Source organism: Pogona vitticeps, chromosome ZW-PAR, assembly GCF_051106095.1.
Source record: "Pogona vitticeps strain Pit_001003342236 chromosome ZW-PAR, PviZW2.1, whole genome shotgun sequence".
NCBI lineage: Eukaryota > Metazoa > Chordata > Lepidosauria > Squamata > Agamidae > Pogona > Pogona vitticeps.
In genome coordinates this window covers 6,028,029-6,049,140 of record NC_135800.1, presented here as the reverse complement: position 1 = coordinate 6,049,140, position 21,112 = coordinate 6,028,029, and the positions used below count along the sequence as shown (strand labels likewise).

The window sequence follows — 21,112 nt, the reverse complement described above, 5'->3', positions numbered from 1 at the left end:
GCCAAATCCGGTGGATGATGCCTCTCGGGGGCCACAAGAGGCTCGGTTGGTGTGATCTCTCTGGGTTTCTGTTCCAGGACTGAGACCCCCCCTCCTTTCCCGATCTGGGGGGGAGGCAGCCTTCCAATTTGGCTTAGGCTAGAATCGGCTTTGCGGAAGCCTCTCTCTTCCACACCCCCCCCCCCAGCAGCGTCATGGAAAGATCCGACCCGCTTCGCTTTCCCTTTTTCGTCCCCCCCCTCCCTGCCCGCCCCAGGGACGCTTCCTCTTTTCAAGGAGGAGGATGATGACATTCCCTGGCGGCGCTCGACGCCCACCCGCTTCCGAAGAAGGTCCTTGTCTTGCCAGCGCCCACCCGGGGCATCCTTTACAGGGTCCGTCCCTCGCACCTGGCTGGGTCCGCCTCTTGCCCGCCCGCCTGCCCGGCCACCTCCCCTCCTTGGCGGGGGTCTTGCGCCTTCAGCCTTGGATGGGGTAGACTTCTCCCGCGCGGGGAGGCTCGGCGCGCCCTGCAGGCTCCTCCCCCCGCAGTTTCCGAGGAGGAAGGCGGCAGGATTCCTCTCCGGAGCTGATTTGCCTGGAGGAGGAGGAGGAGGAGGAGGCGTTGCTCACCTGCACCAGCGGCGGATCAGCCCCTTTGCGACGAGTCACCTCGGGGCCAGGAAGGGAGGCGGAATCCCTTCGGATCTGTCCCGGCTGCGGTGCGGCAAAGCCCGGCGGCGATCCTCCCGGCGGGGGCGGCCAGGATGGGGAGCGGCTCCGCCAAGAAGGTGGCCGCGGTGCTGGGCGCGCTCTGCCTGGCCGCCGTGGCCGGCCTCCTCCTCCTCTGCCTGCCCACCAAAGACCTCCGCGACCCCCCCTCCTTCAAGGTAAGCCGGCCCGCCACCCGTCCTGCGCCCCGCGCCGGTTGAGACCCCCCTCCCTCTAAGGCTCGGGACCGGGGGGGGGTCTGCGTGGGTCTTTGGCGTGTCCGTGGGGAAAATCTTTGGGTCCCCTAAGATTTCCCGCAGAATCTCCGGCTTTGGACTACAAGTCCCAAAATCCCCTGACTAGCCGGGGATTCTGGGAGTTGTGATCCAAGGAATAGTTTGAGGCGTGCTGGTTAGAGGGGGGAAGGACGGAATTAGGCACGGGAAAACTCCCCCCCCTTTTTTTAAACGCTCCTTCCTTCGTCTTGGCCCCCCATCCACCCAGGAAAGGCAACGGGAGGGTTAGGGTTGACCGGAAAGTGGGAAGTCCAGAAGCTAGTCCTCATTAAGGCAGCAAAACCTCCAGGGTGATCAGCGTCCCTCTCAGCCTCGGGGAAAAAAAATCTCCGCCAGCATGAGCTACCTCGCAGGACTGTCGTCATTCTGCAGCTCGAAGGGAATGGGGGAGAGGCAGGCACCGTGGACTCGTCGGGAAGAAGCTGGAGGAGGGAATGAAGAACCGTTAGGGGCACCCCTAAGCATGTGCAGAGGGCCTTAGGTTGCAGGCTGGGCGGCTGGAGGGTTGGAGGCAGTAGGGCAGAGAAAACTGGGTCTGAGTGGACATCACAATTCATCCTCTTCCCCTTCATTTGTCAGTTTGGCCCTGAAATACTTTGCTTCCAGGAAGGTATAAAAAGCAGCATCTGGGCATGGACAGAGGGCTTTTTACGTCCAATTTGGATTGCCTCCAGGATTCTCTGCCCGTCTGGGGCTTCTCCGCAGAAAACTGCCCAAATACACCTGGGGCTTTTTTTTTACCCTCAAAGACCAGAAAGCTAGAGAAAGCATTCCCCCCCCCCATGATGATAATTTATTGGAGGTAGACTGCCCTTCAGTAGGGAGGCTCCACTTGGTCTGAGCCACAAAGCATGACATGAAGGAAAAACAAAGGAGGATATGGATCCCCCGCAGAGTTTAAAAATAAGTTCCTCCCCAGCAAGGACATTAGGAGAGGAAGAGAGGGGTGATTTCCTCAAATCCGAGAATAGAAAGGCTTTTGACTCCTGGGTCAAGGGGCTAGCCCTCATTCCTTTCCTCTCCTTCTCTGCCCTGGCAACCTGATTTTATGAGCCTCTGTTGTGTTGGGGCCTCTTTAAGGAATAACAGCCTTTAAACCATTCCAAAAGTGGTTCTTTTAGAAACACCCAATTAGAAAGCATTAGTTAAATTTAAAAACAACAAGCCACCAAAGCATTTTAAGTGCCAGAGGGCACTTGAATTTTCCCCTGGAGTTTCGTCCTTGCATGAAGGGCAGAGGAGTTACAGAAACGGCCCTTCCAGACCCATGCTGGGCTGGAAGACATGGTTTCCATGCTCCTGCTTGCAAACCTCTGTTGTGGGGCAGCCTTTCCCAGCTTGGACTAAAACTCCCATCCTCCCCAGCAAACCCAGATGGAGCCAAAAGGCCAGAAGTGATTGGGAGCGCCCCATTGTGATGCTCTTATCTTCACCCCATTGTGATGCTCTTATCTTCTGATTCATGCCTATGGGGCTTCAGAGATAGCCCTCGCCCCTGATCTAATTTACGGGTAATCTTGTCTTCATTGTGGTGAAATACTTAAGTTTCTGATGAACGGGAGAGATTGTTCTCCTGATCCTTTTCTGGTCTCCCACAACCGTTCTGTTTCCTTGGGGCTTAATCTGAAATCCAACCCCAGTCCCTGGATCCTGTTTCCGGCGCTGAGACTCCTCAGCACAGCTGTTGGGATGGACCCATTTCCCATAAAAATGCGTTCTGTATCACTTTGAAACGTCCTAATACAAGCTGTCCAAAAATACTAATTATACTATTTCTGAATCCTGAAGATTCTTGTTCTTGAATGCGAGAATACGGGTTTCGTTCTGTTTTTTTTTTGTGAAACTCTTCTCCCTTTGCTTCATTAGTGCATCATTTCTCACTGAACGCAGACTCTTAAAAAGTTGGGAGGGCACCTTAAAGGTTATCTAGTCAACCCCCATTGACTGCCACTGTTTGGGACATCATGAAACAAATAAACAAACAATGACGAAAGAAGCAAGGTCTGTTTCTCCACTTCCTTTTCTTGAGTGCCTTTCAGGTTTCGATTCAGTCTCCCCTGCCATTTTGGAAGGTTTGAGGGTGGATGATCATGGTAATATTCGTAGTTCACCCGACGCTTAACGAAGCAAAACATTAACTTTCTTTAATGGCAAAGAGAAAACACGATTAACTTGTCCAGAAACAGTTCTGTAGGGCTTAGTCCAGCCCACCCCGTGTTATTTTCACAACACCTTCATAAGGTATGTCAGGTGAGGAGCTCACGGACCCAAATCACGCAGCTTTCTAGGCCAAGCGGTGGGATTTGAACCCAGGTCTTCCGACTCCTCGTTCAGCTCTCAAACCGCTACAGCGCCATGGCTCCCATCTGTTTCATGTTCACAAAAAGTGTGGGGCTGGAACAGTACCTGGGGAGACAAGGCATCGTTTGGCCCAATAGGGAATGCCCTCTGAGTCATCACCGTGGTCGGATCTGCTTCCAAACCCACGACTTCTCGTTCCCTGCCATAAATGTTTAGGTGGATGCAGGTTAAACATTAAGAACGCCGGCTGCAGGGCGGCCCCGGAAGGAGTCTGCGGACGGACGTTGTGAAAGATCCTTCCTTACTGGTGGTTATTTTCTTCTTTCCTTTTTAACATCTGTCCACGACAGATAACACAACCTGGAATTTAAGAAAACATCCTTCCCTCTGCTGGAGACCAGGAGGGGAAAGAGAGAGAGCAAAATGGCCAGCGCTTTCTTAATGTCTTGTCATTTTTAGGTTGTTTCTGCTGACTAAAAAACATGGCTGTCGAGGCGGGCCAAATTCAGCCTGCGGGAGGGCCAGAATCGCCCATAAGGCCGCAGGTTGCCGACCTCTGCCGTGCAAAACCTTCTAATGACTTGGGGGTTTCAATAGAGTCTGTTTTGGGGCCATCTTGCAACTGCCTGTTCCCCATCTGGATGTTCTTCCGAATCTTAAGAGCCCTCTGCTTTCTCTTATTCCCTTTCCTTGAATTACGATTCCTGTCACTGGGGAGTTACATAAACGTCAGCCGTTCTTCTTTTCTTGACTCTCGGTTGGAACGCTCCCCGGCTGTCCTGGGAAGCATCCAGGTCTAACATCATGTCCATCTCCCATCTCTGCCTGCTTCAAGACAAGAAAACAACGCCGGCGCTGGAATCCTCTCGTTTTAAAAAAACCGTTTACCCCACATTTTTCATATTTACTCTAGAAGAGGGGTAGAAAGACTCAGTGATGGGAAAAGTTGCTGTCTTAAAAACCACAGCTCCCCCCCCCACAAAAAAAACACCCAGTCACTATGTTTTTCTGGCTCAATGCCCAAAATCGGATGAGAGTATTAATAGCCCATAATATGCAAGCAATTTTTTAAAAAAAATTAGGGTAAATTAAATCTGCACAAAAGAGCCTGCTGGCTTTGGGGGAACTCTGGACCTCATCATTAGGCTCAAGGACTCTCTTACCATATTTGATCCCACCACATCCCTGCACATGGCTGGCCCCAGGCTATCCTGTCCGTTTCCTGATCTACCAGGTTTCTGCCTGACACTGGCCTGCCCCCCTCCACTCCTGCCCCAAATGCTGCCTCTCTTCCTTGCCTCCTGTTCCATCTTCAACACTGCACTGAATTTTAGACTGGAAGCTGCTTGGGGCAGGGACCTAGCCTCTGGCACTTTCTTTTAATGAGCCATACAAAGGGCTGGAGTTACCAGGTAGAAGTAATAGCAGCCATCATGATGGATAAGAGTTGGGGTTAAATCAGGGCAGAGACTGCCGGCATAATTCTGGGAAACCTGCTATTGTTCACAAACTCTGCTCGGCTCCTGGCAGAACGGAAACCGGGAGGGAGGAGAGAGAGAGAGAGAGAAAGAGAGAGAGAGAGAGAGAGCGAGAGAGCTGCCTCCTTCAAAACAGGGCCCACAATTAGTTTGAAGGACAAACCCAGGACTCTGGAGACCCGAGTTCGAATTCTCTCTTGGCCATGACACTTCCAGAAGCTCCACCCACTGAGGAGTTTATTCCCTGTGTCTCTGCGCGCAGTGTGTTCTGGCCGTGCCAAATCTATGTACTCCTTTTGTCCAGCGTGTGAAACCCGGCTTTTGTCCTGTGCATCTGCTGGCTTCCAGCAGGTCGCAGCGACGGAATCCTCAGCAACATTCCACCTGGTGCAGCTGGATGCCTCAGCAGTTGACACAGAGAGGAGTGAAAATTGAATTTGGGAAGTGGTGGAGGATTCAGAACAATCTAGCCGAGATATCTATTTATCGCTTCCCTTGTTCTCCCGTTGCTAGGAAGCAGGAAACAGAGGGTGCCCTTGTGCGCAGGGCTGGTTTCGTGGGGGGCCTCCTTGGCAACGGGTCGAGCCCTGTGGATGCTGGAGCAGCGAGAGAATCCTGGCGCCTGCTCGGTTCAGGAATGGTTCAAGTCGGAGTAAATTCCCAGAAAGAGCTTGAGTGCCCCTCCCTCCTTTCCTTAGGAACAGATCCTGGACTGATAAACGCTGAGATGGGTGTTCTCTCCCCAAGGCTGTCCCCAATCAATCTGTTGCCTGAGGCAGGTCAGCAAACTGGGGGGGGGGAGGCTCCTCTTTGCTGCCTCCTTTCCCCATTCTAGCCAGGTCATTTTGATTGCAGAGGCAGAACAATCAAAATGACTTTTCTCCTTGCTATTGAAAAATGCAAGCAAAAAAAGGGGGAAATCATGATTTCCTGAGCACCCACTCCAAACCTCCCCCCCCCCGGACTTCCTGGTCTGCCCTGGGGCACTGGCTGGCTCTCTCTCTCTCTCTCTCTCTCTCTCTCTCTCTCTCTGCAGGGGCTTGGCCTCCCCATGCATCTCAATGAGTCACGGTGGAGGTTTAGAGCTGAGTTCCTTAACAAAATACGCTAAATAAGGACATTCTCTGAAAGGGAAACAAGCGAGAGAGCAAAGCTGGCAGATGCTGGCTTCGCCGTCCTTTGCTTCTGTCTTCTTTCTCAGCTGAGCAGAAATATGCTTTCAGAGGCAGAGGGCCAGAAGATGCAGGTTGGGGGTTCGTGTGTGTGTGCGCGCGCGTGGGCGGGGGTGTTCGGTTGTTTTTCCAGAACAATTAATGGTTTGCAGATGCCTTCCTCCCCCCACCCTCCACCCTTCCCCATCCCAGGATCCTTTCGACAGGAGATCTGAGGCTGATCTAGGCAGTGTGGTGCAATGGTGGGCGTTGGGGAGACGGAGACTCAAAAGATCCGAGTTCGAGACACCCCTTGGCCTCCTGCAAAACAAGTCGGAATTTTGTCTGATTCTGGAGTTTGGGAGTTCGTGGGCATGTCTTCAGCTTTCCCCCTGCAGAGATGGCCCCTTGCTTGGATTTCTTTCTTTTTCTATTTTGAAAAAAAAAAAACGACTTCTGCTTTTTCATAGCATTTACTGGGAGGAATGAAGTAGGTGGAGGGGGGATATTTGTGTGTTTGTAGGTGCGCACATGTGTTGGTCACCGATGCAGACAGTGTGAAGGGGGCTCTTTCTGGCTCGTTGTTGTTGTTTAGTCATTAAGTCGTGTGTCCGACTTTTCGTGACCCCATGGACCAGAGCATGCCAGGCCCTCCTGTCTTCCACTGCCTCCCGGAGTTGGGTCAAAGTCATGTTGGTCGCTTCGGTGACCCTGTCCAACCATCTCGTCCTCTGTCGTCCCCTTCTCCTCTTGCCTTCACACTTTCCCAACATTAGGGTCTTTTCCAGGGAGTCTTCCCTTCTCATGAGATGGCCAAAGTCTTGGAGCCTCAGCTGCAGGATCTGTCCTTCCAGTGAGCACTCAGGCTTGATTTCCTGGCTCTTTAGCCCCCAATTCTGTTTATGGAAAAAATGTGCGAGTGTTGGTTGGCTGTGCATCGGTTGCTAACTATTCCCATGGGAACCAGTCTTGGAAAACAGAAGGAGAAAAGATGGGAAGGCGACAGCAGGAACAGGGTTGTGACAGATGCGTGGAGGGAGGCGGGCGAGCTGATCCAAACAGGATGATTTTAGAACCGATTTGAGCTTGTAAAGTGACTGTGCAGCTTCTCTCATCAGTTTGATAGAACAGGCGCAGGCAGCCAGACGTACACACAGCCCACGTCGACGGCTGTTCATCATCCTCACCTTGGTATGAACTGCCCTGGAAGGGGCTAAGAGGTTTGGACGTGTGACGCTTACTTGGCTGAATTCATTCCCTCTTTTCCATCGGGCATCTCTGAGACATGGAAGAGCAATTGTTCCATCCCGTGCGATTTCTCCCCTCCATTGCAAGAGGAAGACAAGCGCTTTTCTCCTCTGCTGGTTTTGTGCAAAACTGTCTTTGGGAAGCTAAGCATGCACACGTACACAGAGGAAGACTGGAGGATCAACTTTTTAAAAAAGAGAGATGACCACACGCTTCTTCTAAAGGCCAAATCTCCGTGGAACAAGGCGCCAAGGGCGTCGCTTGGTGCCATGTGCAGGACCTTTTGCTCGGCTTTTGCAAAAAATGGTTCTGTGGCAGGTGCTTAAACAATTCTTGAGACCCCAGAAAATATGTCACAGGCGTGGAGAAAATCCTTGTAGTTGCTCACTCTTGTGCAGGAGGCGGTGACCAGCAGGATTTTACAAGATAGCACATCTCGCCTCTGGCGGGAACTTGTTGCCACTGTCCACGTGCCACTAATGCAGGGGCCCTCCTCGAAGGCTATGGAATGTTTGCAAACATTCCTTCTGCTCCTTCCCAGAATGCTGGCCAACAAGTGGAACACCTGTAGCTTTGGCAGGTGGCGGGTCTTCTCAAGTGAGAGGTGGATGTGACCTGATGCAGGAGCCCTCTAGAAGAAGGCTTTTTGACAGAAAAGCCATTTTTTAGTTCCAAAAACGAAAAAGAAAAAACTTAACTTTCAAAATAATCCTTCTGTTTCGTTTGGTTAAACTGATCCATTAGCCTATTTTTGTTCTAAACTTTTAAAAAAAAACTTGACGGTTGTTGCGGATGTTCTTTATTTTGTTATTGGTATTCTTGAAATCATTGCTCTTTTCTGCATCATCATCATTAAAGGTAAAGGTAAAGGTTCCCCTTGACATTTAGTCCAGTCGTGTCTGACTCCAGGGCGCGGTGCTCATCCCCGTTTCCAAGCCATAGAGCCAGCATTTGTCCGTAGACTGTTTCCGTGGTCATGTGGCCGGCGCGACTAGACATGGAACGCCATTACCTTCCCATCGTGGTGGTACCTATTTATCTACTCACATTTACATGCTTTTGAACGGCTAGGTTGGCAGGAGCTGGGACAAGCGATGGGAGCTCCCTCCTTGATGAGGTGAGGTGGTACCTAGAAGGTCACGAAGCCCTGGCCTCACTTTGCAAACCATCTCTGCCTTTGCCTTTCTCAACAGGAGCACATTTTATTTTTTAAAAACCCAGTATCAAGCCTTGCATCTCTTCCTTGGCAAGGAAAATAGAGTCAAAACAGGCTCACGTGGGAAACAAAACTTTCTGGGGACAGGGATCTGTCATGGAATTGCTTGAGGCTGGAGTGGGTGGGGGTTATAGCCAATGCCCACCCCTTTCTTCCAACCAGGCAGGCAGGCAGGAAAGATCTATTTATAGCGTGTGGCTGGTGAAGCCATAGATGGTCAAACAGGGGATCAGGGTGTTTGGGAATCCCGTTCGCCTTTCCCAGGGCTGTGCTTTGCCCGGGGGCCCTCTGCCTCCCCCACCCAGGTGACCCTGTCTGCCACGTATCCTGCAATGCACAAAGTTCCTTGAACTTAGACAAACGACCTTGATAACCCCATAGAAGAATCCAGGGCTTGCAACATCCTGTTTTTTTAAAAAATAAAATTAGAAAGGAGAGAGAGGTGCAGGTTTGGCTCCCTTGAGCGCTGGATCTGATCTCAGATAGGGGAGGGTGCCTTCAGCCCAGGTGTGGAAGCCCTCCGGACATGGAGAGCCTTTTTCGGGCCCTGGCCCAGGAAAAAGGGGGTTCAGCCTTCCTTCCTGCCCCAAAATTCCGCCACCTACAAGCCGGGCTTTTCTGCTCCGCTTCTCCGAGTGGGCGCAGACTGGGCCCACGCGCCCGTTCGCTGGGAAAATGTCAGAAGCTTCCGAGACGCCGAGCGCTGCCTACACTTATTGCCATTTAAAAAGTTTTTATGGGAACGTAGGAACTGGCGTGTCGGATGCAACGAGGAGCAATTAAAAACTGACTTGTATGTACATTTTAACAAACCAATTCCGTCTGGTGGGCTGGAACCGTCTGTCATTCCAGGGGCCTTAACGAGCGATAGATTTATCAAGGGAGGCTGCCTGACAGGAAAGCAGGAGAGCTAGGCTTTACCACCAACCCCCCCTCAGCTCCTGCCGCACCTTCGCAGCGACCCTGCGAGGTGGTTTTGTCGGCGATGGACGACATCTCTTTACTCACAGTTACTCTCGTCAGTTTAAAGTTCGGTTCTTGAATGGTCCAGAAGGCTCCCTGTTTAGACCCGAAACAGTCCCTAATCTGGGGACTACAACTCCCACCATCCCCAGACACATTGGCCGGATGATGGGAATTGTAGTTTTAAAGAAAAAGTTGGGGGGGAAAGACCGCGGTCGCCGGGATCTCTCTCGGCGCAATTGCCCGATCTCAGTGACTTTTCTAAACTAACTCTCCTTCCCCCACCCCACCTCTTCCCCTTCTTCTTTCCTCCCCACCCTGATTTCTGTCTTCCCCAAGCGCAGTATGGAATTGTTCTGGATGCGGGCTCTTCCCACACGGCCATGTTTGTGTACAAATGGCCGGCCGACAAGGAAAACGACACCGGGATCGTCAGCCAGCATAGCATGTGCGACGTCAAAGGTAAGGGCCGGATTGTCCTTCTGGCATTCGTTCCCTCTCACACACACCCTCAAGCACATCAGTTCTGTCTTACCATTAGCAGAACATAGGTTCCAGGGGGAGAAGAGCCCATGGCGGCCTGCCACAACAACCCTGCAGGCGGGCAGAGGATCAACCCGAGCCCTCTGTTGCTTGCAAACTTGGCTGGTTTGTCCAGCTCAGCTCTCCGGTGTGGCCAAGCGCCGCCTGAACGTGGAGGACCTTAGAGCTGAGCTGACGAGGCGCTTGGGTTTACCTGAGGTCCCCTAGTCCACGAAGGAGCGAGTGCGAATCAGGGCCAAGGTTGCTTAAAGAGCAAAAGGACTGACCATCTGCAGAGGGGCAAAGGAAGTCAACTTTATTATAGGGTCTCCATTTAGGACACGGCCGTTGCATAACGAGGTCCTCTTGCTTGCTGCTTTCGATGGAGGAATTTGTGATGGGTCTAATGGGGATAGAGAGTGGAGCCATCTTTTAGAGCCTTGGTTTCCACCTTAAAAACAGCCAGGTAGGCCTAACTATCAGGTTCTACCAGTCCCTTTAAAGAAAACAAATGTGGCTTTCCTTCCCCATCCCCCAAATCCGTATGAGAGAACAGCGACTCATGACACGAGGGCCACTCGTTAGTAATCTTTTAAGCTGGTCCATTCCTCAAGTTTGGACCTGACTCAAAAGCATCTGGAGAGGAGAGCAATCTGCAAATGGCCGAAGCTGTTTGGCGAGAAGAGAACAGGGACTCACAAAGAGGTGCGACAGGCCACCTCCTCCGTGCAGCTGAACTTTTCCTAACCACAAAAACATCTGCACTCTTTCCTTGGGCCAAGTGGAGAGCGGCTGGTTCACATCCTATTGTCACCCCGCCTCTTTGATCCAGATTTTGGGCCATGGCCGTGCCCTCTGAACAAAGGAGGTTTGCCAATCCCACGTTTTATTTTTCTCCACTACCGTGTGTCATGCAAAAGAAAAGGCCTTTCTCTCACCCGGTTTTGAACCCGCTGTGCCAGCTTAAAAGAGAGGCTGGCGCGCCCTCCCCTACCGAGCTGGCATGAGTTGGGCATCGCTGCACAAATGCGCCAGGTGTTGCTGTTTTGAAAACCTGCAAAGAATAGGTTGAAAGGAGACGGACGGTTTGCCGTCATGGGCAGTTGGGTGCCCACCCCAAACTGGCAAAAGGCCTCGGGATCTGGTCTGTGCCTCCCCCGGGGCATGTTTAAATGAGCTTTCTCTTGGCGGTTTCCTTCTGCCTCAGCTGCAGCAGTTGGCTTATCCAGCAAGGAATCAGGACGTGGGGCAGCCCCACCCCCGGAAAACCAGAATAAAACTAAGGGTCGTTATCTGCACCTCTTCCGATTATTCCCTACGCGGCTGGCTGGGGGTGATGGGCGTTGGAATCCGTGCGGTGATGGTGATGTCTTTCCTTTTGGGTCTGCAGGGGGAGGCATCTCAAGCTACTCCGATAACCCCCCGGCTGCCGGCGAGAGTTTGAAGACATGTCTGGACCAGGCGCTGAGAGACGTCCCGAAGGAAAGGCACGCGGCCACCCCTCTCTACCTCGGAGCCACGGCTGGCATGCGGCTGCTCAAGTGAGGTTTCGTACTGGCCTGGCCCTGCCTCGCTTCGTTTTCCAAAATTGTTGGAATTATTGGCTTGTCCTTTGACCCGGTGTCGTAGCTGTCCCTTCTCGTTGACGGAACCCACTTTTTTGTAAGAGGGAGGTTCGGGTCCCATGTCGTACAAACACTGCATTCTGCCCCAAAGCCACTTGAATGTGTGCTACTGTGGTAGGATGCTGGACTAGGTCTTGGAGAGACCTGGGTTCAAATCGGAGCCATGAAACCCATTCCAAACCAGTAAACCATTTCCCGCAAGCAGGATATGAGAGGCAGAGCCCTCACTGGTCAGAAACCTGGCCTTTGGACTATTTTGGGATGGGAGGGATTCTGAGATTTGTAGTCCAAACCCTGACATTTCCAAGCACTTTGTTTCTACTGCCTGGCATTCAGAGACAGACTGCTCTTGAAAGTGGAAGTTCTACCCGAGTTAACCCAATTTTGGTGGCAACAGCTAACTTGGTTAAAATGCTGTTTCTTATTTCTTGCGCAGTCACACCAGCCCCCAGGTTTCGGACGACGTCTTCAGAGCCGTGACCTCGACGCTGAAGCAGTACCCTTTCGACTTCCGGGGTGCACGGATCCTGAGCGGAGAGGACGAGGGTGTCTTCGGCTGGGTCACTGCCAACTACCTTCTGGAGAACTTTATTAAGGTAGGAGACTCAATGGGCCGCCATCTGCCAGAGGCAGTGACCCCAGTCTTTAGTACGTTATACCCGATAAACCCTAAGAACATTCTATTTTAATGGCTACTTAGGGGAATATGAATCTTTTAGCACTGGGTAAAATCTGTCCAAGAGTTGGCACACTTCCATAAGACGATGTCCCAGGGAAGAGGTTATAGGCAACTCCCAGAAGGCCGGATCTTGCTCCAGGGCCTGAGGTTTCCCACCCCTTCTTTACCCACCAGACCCTACTACCTGCTTTTACACCTCGCTTAACATTACAGTGCTGCCTCGCTAGACAATGACAATCCATTCTACTGAAATCGCTGTCTAGCGAAATCATGGTCTAGCGAAAAGCAAATCGTCGTCTAGCGAAAATCGGTTTGCGAAGCAGGGACCAAACATTGTCGAGCAAAATTCCCCCATAGGAGTCACTGTTTTGCGAATTGCTATAGCGATCGCAAAAAGTCAATGTCTAGCGAAAAAACTGTCATGCGGGGTAACTGTCTAGCGAGGTTCCACTGTCCGTAGCCCTGCGATTCTGGTGGAATCTTCCGCTGTGCCCCACTCCTGCCCGCCCTGAAGCTACAGCTCCTCCTGTGTTGTTCCCGGGTCAGTAAGGCAACCTTTAAAAAAACCCAAATGGCCAGAAAGCCTTTTAAAAATACTGTACAAAGGGCTTTCCAGGAAGGGGAGGCTGTGGTTAATCCTGGGGCTCGGGGGGGGGAGGAAAAGATGTTACTCCCTTACCTTTGATCGCTCTAGCTTTTGAGTGCCAGCTTTTCTGAATGGCCAGGTTCTTGGTACCCAAAGGCATGAGAGAGAAAGAGAGAGACAGAGAGAGAGAATGATTTGGGCTGCTGTATTGTGGGATTCATTCCAGCATCTCAAGATGCAGCTCCTCTCCAATGTTAATGGGTTGGCACGATGCCTCGGAAAACAGCTTGGAAAAGTTCCTTTTTGAGTTCTCTTTTGACCACGGCTCCCAAAATGCTTCTTGGCTCAGATAGGAAGAGCTGGAGACGGGGAGGGATGTTGTCCAGACAAAAGGCCGTCAATAACAGCCATCATCCTCTTGGCAAGGCAGCGTAAGAGAAATTGTGGAAAGGGCGGTGGCTGATTGCCACTCCTCTACAAGGTGCGGGTTGTGTGTCCCTGGGCATGCACAAAGAGCAGGGCCTCTGAACGGCTGGATAGCTCAGTGGTTGAGGTCTCTGACTGTGGAGCCAGAGGTTGGGAGTTTGAATCCCCCTCTGGGCCTCCTTGACAGGGGCTGGACCCAGTGATCCATAAGAGTCCCTTCCAGCATTGCAGTGCTAAGAAGATGATGATGTTGATTTAGGTGCTGTGAAAAAGGGAAAAAACAAATCCACAGGGGTGCAATTGACCCTGAACTGTAGTTTGAGTCACCGTTGGTAGCTGCTGGTGTCCAGGTCTCACTGGCATAGCTGATGCTGAAGGATGATGGGAGTTTGGCATAGCTGATGCTGAGGGATGATGGGAGTTGTAATGCCACATCTCCAGGGCCGCCAGGTCTGACATGCCTGGCTCCCGGGGGCCACCGCTGACCCTTCCCTCTCTGTTTTCCACATCCCGTTCTCCTCGTCCAGTACGGGTGGATCGGGCAGTGGATCCGGCCCAAGAGGAACACCCTGGGGGCTATGGATCTCGGGGGAGCCTCCACCCAGATCACCTTCGAGACCCGGGAGGAGATCGAGAGCCGCCCGGCCAACGAGGTGACCTTGAGGCTGTACGGCCAGACCTACAAAGTCTACACCCACAGCTTCCTCTGCTACGGCCGGGACCAGATCCTCAAGAGGCTGCTCTCCAAGGTGCTGAAGGTGAGGAAAGGGGCCAAGCTGGGCGTGGAGGAGGCCTTCCGGGCGGGTTTGGCCAAAGGGCCCACACATTTCAGTGGAGGTGCAACCAGAGAGGGCTTTATCCCTGGGGGAGGGTCCTCCAACCTCAACGTTGGGGCCCAAGTATGGTGGACGGGCACCCCGTTGCATTGCTCCCCAATCAACTTTGCAAGGAAGAGAAGGGTTGAGCTGAGTTCAAGCGAAACAGGCTGGGTTTTACGTGGTCCAGTAAACATCCTTCCCCCCCCTCAACACCCCCCCATAGGCAGAAGGCTACACCCTGAAGGTGGACAATCCCTGTTGGCCGAAAGGCTACCGGCAGAACTTCACCATGGAAAGTATCTACAACTCCCCCTGCACGGCTTCCGAGAAGCCCACCAACTATTTCTCCACCGCCATGGTGAACATGAGCGGCTCCGGCGACCCGTCCCAATGCCGTCGGCACGTCGCCAGCCTCTTCCAGTTCACGGACTGTCCGTACACCCGCTGCTCCTTTGACAGAGTCTTCCAGCCAAATATCGCGGGACACTTTATCGTGAGTAAAATGGAGGCACTCAGAATTTGGTGACCGGATCGCAAAGGGTGTGTTTGTGTGTGTGTTGCCGATCTTTGAGTCTGGGCATGAGAGACTTATTTTCAGATTCTGGAATATGTGAAATCTGAGTGGAAACGCGGGTCTCTGGGCATGTGCAGAATGCAAGCCAAGGTAATTCTTCTGAGCCAGATGTGGCACATCAGGAGCTTAAGAGAAGATGTTTCTGTTTTGGATAGCAGGGGTCGGCAACTTGAGGGGATCTGTAGCCATGTTTTGGCCCCCAGCACACAGCAGAGGCTGGAAGTGACACAATAATGACTCCAAACATTTAGATTTTGGAAAAATTAATCAAAATGGGATGATGGAGTTCAACATGCTTTCCTGCCCTCGGATGGCAAAGCTAGGAGACCTACCGCCCCATGATGGAGATGCTCCTGTAGTGTTGAATCCATCTGGGGGAAGCACATGCCTCCATCGTTAATTAATTAAGCTTTTGTTGTGTTTGCAGAGCTCGGAAAATAGTGCTGTCGCTAAAATGTTTAGTAACAACTAAGTCACAAGGCCCATTAATTCTTATTGAAAAGACTGCTAACATTTGGTAATTAAAATAATGTGTGCCAAAATTGTTGATGTTTCTAACGCAGGATAGGGTGACGCATTCATTTTCTAACAAATTATTTCCAAGCCTTACATTTTGTTTCACTTAGCAAAAACAGTCATTGATCTGGCCGTCTACTTCGTTGGCCCTTGAATAATGGGCAAAGAGAACCCTCCCCCCATTACCTCCTCTCTAGACCTGTTCCCAAAATTATCATCTTTTTCCATGTATAAGATGCTCCCCTGTATAAAACACCCCCCACTTTTCTAACCCAAAATTAAGACATCTAAGTGGGGCTTAGCAAGTGTAGGGGGAAAGGGATCAAAGCACTGCAGGATCGCTTTGATCCCTGCTTTCCCCTCCACTTGTTTTTGTTCTCTCCTCCGCTTACTTCTGTGTATAAGACAACCCTCAATTTTTATTCTAAAGATTTTAGACAAAAGTATAGTCTTATACACCAATAAATGTGGTTTTTATTTACTTCGGTTAAAGATTTTTTTTACATGATGGAGGGAGAGAATGCCTCCATAAGCAGAGAGACATGCATGCATGGTGGATGTGAATCAAGGTTTCTGCAGCGGTTTGGCCTGAGGAGGAAGCAGATTGCAACTTCCCTCTTCCCCAGTGGAAAGAGCTGATGGGAGTTGTAATCCGTGAGACTGGCACCAGATTGAGGGGGCTGGCTGTAGTGCAATGGGGGAAAAGGTCAGTTCATTGGCATCCCCTGCCCACCTCACCTCCTCTTCCTCCTTTCTCAGGCCTTCTCGGCTTTTTTCTACACCGTGGATTTCATCCAGTCGGTGATGAAGAGACACGTGGCCACCCTGAGGGACCTCGAGGCAGCGGTGGAGGAGCTGTGCAACGCAACATGGACCGAGGTGGGTTGTTCCTTCCCTCCACGCAGAGATCTGCGTGACTACGTTGGAACGGCAATTATTATTGATACTGTATTGGTTCCAGAGATTGCATTATTTTTTTTCCAAGAGAATCTCCCCATCGCCAGCCTTCCTGGGGGTTCTGGGAATTGTAGTCCGCCAGCAGCTTTTGTGGGGTGCAGCGATTCTGCAACTCAAGGGGTGAACATAAGCACGAGACTGTTTCAGATCAGGATGCAGAACGCACTCTAGTGGGCTGCAGGTGGGGCATCTCTACCCTCAAATATTTAGGAAGATGTGCCATGAGAAAAGAGCATTTTTCAGACAGGTCAGCCCCCTTTTCCTTGCTTTTTGACCCAAACCTTATTATATGGCCCAAGGGAATGGAAACAGGAGACTAACTCAATCAGCTGAATTGTGGCTTGGAGTAAATACAGGGTGCTTTGAATCCAAGCAGGAAATAAGTGCTTTCTTGCGTTCTCTCCATTTTCCCTTCTCTCTCTCCGTTCCCTTCTATAAATCCAGCTGTACCAGAAAGCACCGAATCTGGAGAAGCGGCTGTCCGATTACTGCCCAACGGCCACCTTCATCTACCTCCTCCTTCAGCAGGGCTATCAATTTAATGCCACCACCTTCCCCAACATTGCCTTCCAGAAGAAGGTAAAAAAAACGGGTTTGATCTGGGGCTGAAATGGGGGAGGCAGCTGTGTGTCGGGAGGGGGGGGGCGCTCTGTCCATCCCAGGGCTAGATTTCAACTTTAGAAAAGTTCTCTGGTGTCTTGAGTTCTGTTGGGTATTTTTCATCTCTTGCGCTCCCTGCCTGAAGCTGAAAAGTATCCCCATTGTTTGGAGTGGGTGAAAAAACTCTATCACTATACAGTGGTGCCCCGCTGGACGATTACCCCACTTGACGACGATTCCGCTTAACGATGAACCCCAGTGGGTTGGGTTTGGATCCTGGGTGGAAGTGAGTGGCGGAGAATGGAGGAAGCTCCCTGTTTTGCCTTCTTATGAGCCTCTCTCACCATCTTGTCTCTACAGGCAGGGGACACATCTATCGGCTGGGCCCTCGGATATATGCTCAACCTCACCAACATGATTCCGGCCGAAGCGACCGGTTTCCGGAAGGGCACGGAGTACGGCCCCTGGATCGGCCTCGTTCTCCTCTTTGTCAGCATCTTCCTGGTTTCTCTGGTGACTCTCGTGTGCCTGCTGAGGCCTTCGAAGGGACGAGGAGTGATGTAACGGCAGTACGAGAATGGAGGCTGGCTGCGTTTGCCTGAGAATGGGGGGGAGGGAGAGAGGGGCAAAGTCCCTCCACTCCCCTGTTGTATCCCATCATCCTCAGTGGTGCCACTTCGCAGCTCGACTTCTCCTTGTGGGTCCTCGGCTTGGCTCCTCTGCGGAGCTCACACCTCATTGCCCCGTGGGGCAATACCTTGAAATAAGAGGGGGAATCGCTCAAAGAACAGACACCACACAACGCTCTGTAAAGCATTGGGAAGAAGCCGTGGATCCTCGAAATTTGTGGTCCTCTCTGGACTTTGTCTTCTGTCTCTCGCCTTCTCAAAGTGATCAGCAAATATCTCGTTCGGCAGAAAAGTTTTGTCTCGTTGTGCGGAAAAAAATCGTGGATGTCCACAACAATTCTGTTTTTGTGCATCTGTTGCCAAAACAGATAGAGATACTGGGATTGTTCATGGTGGGGGCTTTGCTTTGAGTGTCAAGAGGCGGGCGCAGCTACTTACAGGGTTGACAGCGTCTTGGCCAATGGCCACCTTCACAAGTAAACAGAGGTGCCTTTAAAAAAATAATAATAATTGAAGACTGGTTGCTTCAGGTAAAAAAGATCAGGCTGATTGGGCCAGGGTGGTGTATGTGTTTCCAAATTATATTGGATATTCAGGCACAGAGTGGGAGGGAAGGAATACATTGAATTGGCATTCAATTTGGTGTTGATCTAATTTGACTCAGTCGCTGAATCGTGAGTCATCATTTACGGAAACCCTCTTAGGTGTTTAACTGGGATTTTGGGTGGGATCCAGGACATTGTTTTCCCCTTGAAGCCTCCCAGATCGCTCTCTATCTTATCTGTATTTCCCATCCTCGCCCGAAAACCAATTTACTTTGACCTCGTGGGTCCAACATTTAATCTCTTCTTTGGACGTTGAGTCATGGCAACTGGACTTCTCCCTTATTAAGTTGAAATGTTTTGCTACTCCTCTGAGTAGCTTCTTCGGTCTGAGGAGAGTTGGCAGGAGGTCCCTGATTATCTCCTCCACTTTAGTTTCACTTCTCCCTGGTCTGAATAGGCTCCTTAGAAGGACAAAGGACTGGGTGGTGAGGGATAATCTCACTTCTGCAGTCCTTCTCCACTCATTGTCATGGGTCATTAAGGGTCGTTAACGGTGGCCTTTCTGCTGTATGTGGTCCTGATCTTTCTGGGGAGGGATGAAAGGGGAGCTTGATCCATAGGAGACAGCTTGGATCTAAGGCCTCCACCCCTGTTGAGTGAGGGATTTCCTATATGCGCATGGATGGCCTCCCTGACCCCTCTCTCAAACCAACAACCTTCTCGGTCCAAAATGAGTCCATCTTGGTCATCCAAATGAAGGAACGCTGCCGATTGTGGTCCTGATCCATTGCCCCTCCTGTGCTGGGCCATTCTCCAGTTGAGCGGCTGTTTGGTTTCTCCAATGTAGACCTTCGAACACTGCCCTTTGCATTGGACTGCATATACAGTGGTGCCTCACTTAACAACGTTAATTCATTCCAGTGAAATCGCTGTAGAGTGAAAACGTCGTAAAGCGAAAATTAAAAACCCATTGAAACTCATTAAAACCCAGTTAATGCGTTCCAATGGGCTAAAAACTCACCGTCCAGTGAAGATCCTCCATATGGCAGCCATTTTCGGTGCCTGTATAGCGAGGAATCCGTCCCTAAGCACAGTTGGGAGCCATTTTGAGCACCGGCCATTTTGAAAACCCGACGATCAGCTGTTTTGATCATCGTAATGTGAAGAATCGGTTCCCGAAGCAGGGAACCGATCTTCGCAAAGCGAAAAAAGACCCATTTAAAACATTGTTTTGCGAGCGCAATTGCGATCGCAAAAACATCGTCGTGAACCGGATTCGTCGTAATGCAGGGTAATCGTTAAGTGGGGCACAACTTTACGCTATTCCTCCTGTTGTGTTTTGGTGTCTGGTCTTTTGAGTGGACACCAATATCTCTTATTGTAGAAGGGATCTCAGCCCCATCATTTCCCCCAGGAGACAAAGGACATCACCCCCCTTTCCCCAGAATTTTATTGAATAGTAATAAAAAATTGCTCAGAAAAGTTAGCTTTTTGGACTGTTCTCGGTTCTTTATTAAGATGGATCATGCTCAGAGGTAGCTCTCACAATTCAACACGGATCCAGAAGTGAATGGGGACAAATTATAACCCATCCTAATCCAGCTAAAAAAAAAAGATGGGGGTCCCCTTCTGGCAGAAGGAGCTGAAGCACGCTGGCATTTTGGGGTCCACTCCGAAAGGTGTCTGAAAATGGATCCAGGCCTTGAGCTTAGCTTACCTTCACCTCAACGCACATACCTAGTAGTACATTTGAAGGGACATCCTGGGGAATTTACTTCTGAGTAGACCACACAGGCTTTCATTGTGGGTAGCCCCATTCCTGCTCTCCCTGAACTCCGGGGTATCAACCTTTTCCTTGGGAAGGAGCTCTGAAAATGTAATTTCAGGAGATTTTGGGGGAAACCCATGGAAAAAAAGGGGGGTGGAATAATAACGAATTCTCCTGGAATTTTTCTTGGCCAAACTTTGGAATTGGGAGAAATGGGTGGGAGGTGTGGGGGGGGGGGAAGGCCTGTAAATGTGCCAAGTGGAATTGAAATGTATATATTTTCTCATAGATATCTGTGTTTTTGATCTGATTTTCCTTGCATTTTCTTTAATTTCTACACACCCGCTGCCACATCTCTTTGATGCTCTGTTTATATTCTTCAAACTGTGTGCGCCTGTACAATGGGCTTCCTCCCCCTCCTACTATTGGACTTTTTGGGGGGAGAGATTATGATGCTTGGCTTTAAAAAATAAAATATGCCATGTGGATATACCAACGTTTGGTTTGTGTGTGTGTGTGTGGTTTTTGCAAAGGGGGACGGCTGGGCGTTGTGGTTTGCCCAGGGATGAAATAAAGGAGAAGTTCGTAAAGTGAATTTAATCATCTCAGATTCAAAGACGTTCACATTAGAAAGGGGAATGAAAACGGATCCTTGTGGTGCTGATGGCGTAAGGGTGATGAGGAGATGAGTCGGGGGGGCTCTCCATCACCCAAAAAGTTATTTTGCCATCTCCCCAAAGGGGTGTCCCACATTTCCTGCGCGTGAAAAAAGACTAAGAGACCCCCCATGGACATTTCGTCGTTTTGCGAGCCTGGAGCAGCGGGCTAGTGCTGAGCCTATGGCTGTGAAACAGGGACAAGCAGCTTCCCCCCCCCCAAAAAAAATCATAACTGGGGTAACTATAGCAAAGTCACTTTTCTTGTTTCTGCTAGACTGGAAGTAGTTTAATTCGGCCTCAGGATGGCGCCCTTTCGCAGGGGAAAAGAGAGGATGGCGGAACGACCACAAGATCGGATACTGGGGGTTCTATTTGGAAGGGGATCTCTCCCTATTCCTGCGCAAGAGCTCCCCCCCCTCTTTAGGGCGCGCAATTTGTGCATTGCTATATCGGAAAATGACCAAAGCTTGGTGCACACCCACCTACCTATACATTGATTTCTTTTTTTTTAGCTCACCTAATCAAACGGAATAAGAAGAATAAAAATGTAGCCACTGGCCAGCTTCAAAAGGATCCGTTTTTGCTTTATTATTATTATTATTATTATTATTATTATTATTATTATTATTATTATTATTATTATTATTATTATCATCATCATCATCATCATCATCATCATCATCATCATCATCATCATCATCATCATCATGATTATTCAAATCCTCCAAAGCTGGCACAGAAATTCTGGATAAGCTGCGGAGTGGGCGCACAAAGAGGCGCAGAGGCGGCGCGCAGGCGCAGTCGCCCGCCTCCTCCTCCTCCTCCGCCGCCGCCTCCAGCGCACCTGCTGCGCCCGGGCGGCCAG

The 21,112-nt window shown here is 50.7% G+C and overlaps 1 protein-coding gene across 3 annotated transcripts; it reads left to right on the top strand.

Moving 5' to 3' along the window:
• Positions 1-547: 547 nt before the first annotated feature.
• On the top strand, positions 548-20,084 carry ENTPD2 (ectonucleoside triphosphate diphosphohydrolase 2). 3 transcript variants are annotated; one of them, XM_020793302.3, is made up of 9 exons: positions 548-869; positions 9,688-9,805; positions 11,256-11,406; positions 11,927-12,086; positions 13,709-13,939; positions 14,223-14,492; positions 15,849-15,968; positions 16,491-16,625; positions 17,007-20,084. In XM_020793302.3, exons 1-9 carry the CDS (start codon positions 747-749, stop codon positions 17,208-17,210), a joined length of 1,512 nt encoding a protein of 503 aa, XP_020648961.3. In that variant the 5' UTR covers positions 548-746; the 3' UTR covers positions 17,211-20,084. The 3 variants fall into 3 exon arrangements, with proteins under 3 accessions (XP_020648961.3, XP_072840661.2, XP_072840662.2); XM_072984560.2 differs by lacking the exon at positions 548-869 and adding an exon at positions 5,895-6,011; XM_072984561.2 differs by lacking the exon at positions 548-869 and adding an exon at positions 5,909-6,018.
• Positions 20,085-21,112: the final 1,028 nt, after the last annotated feature.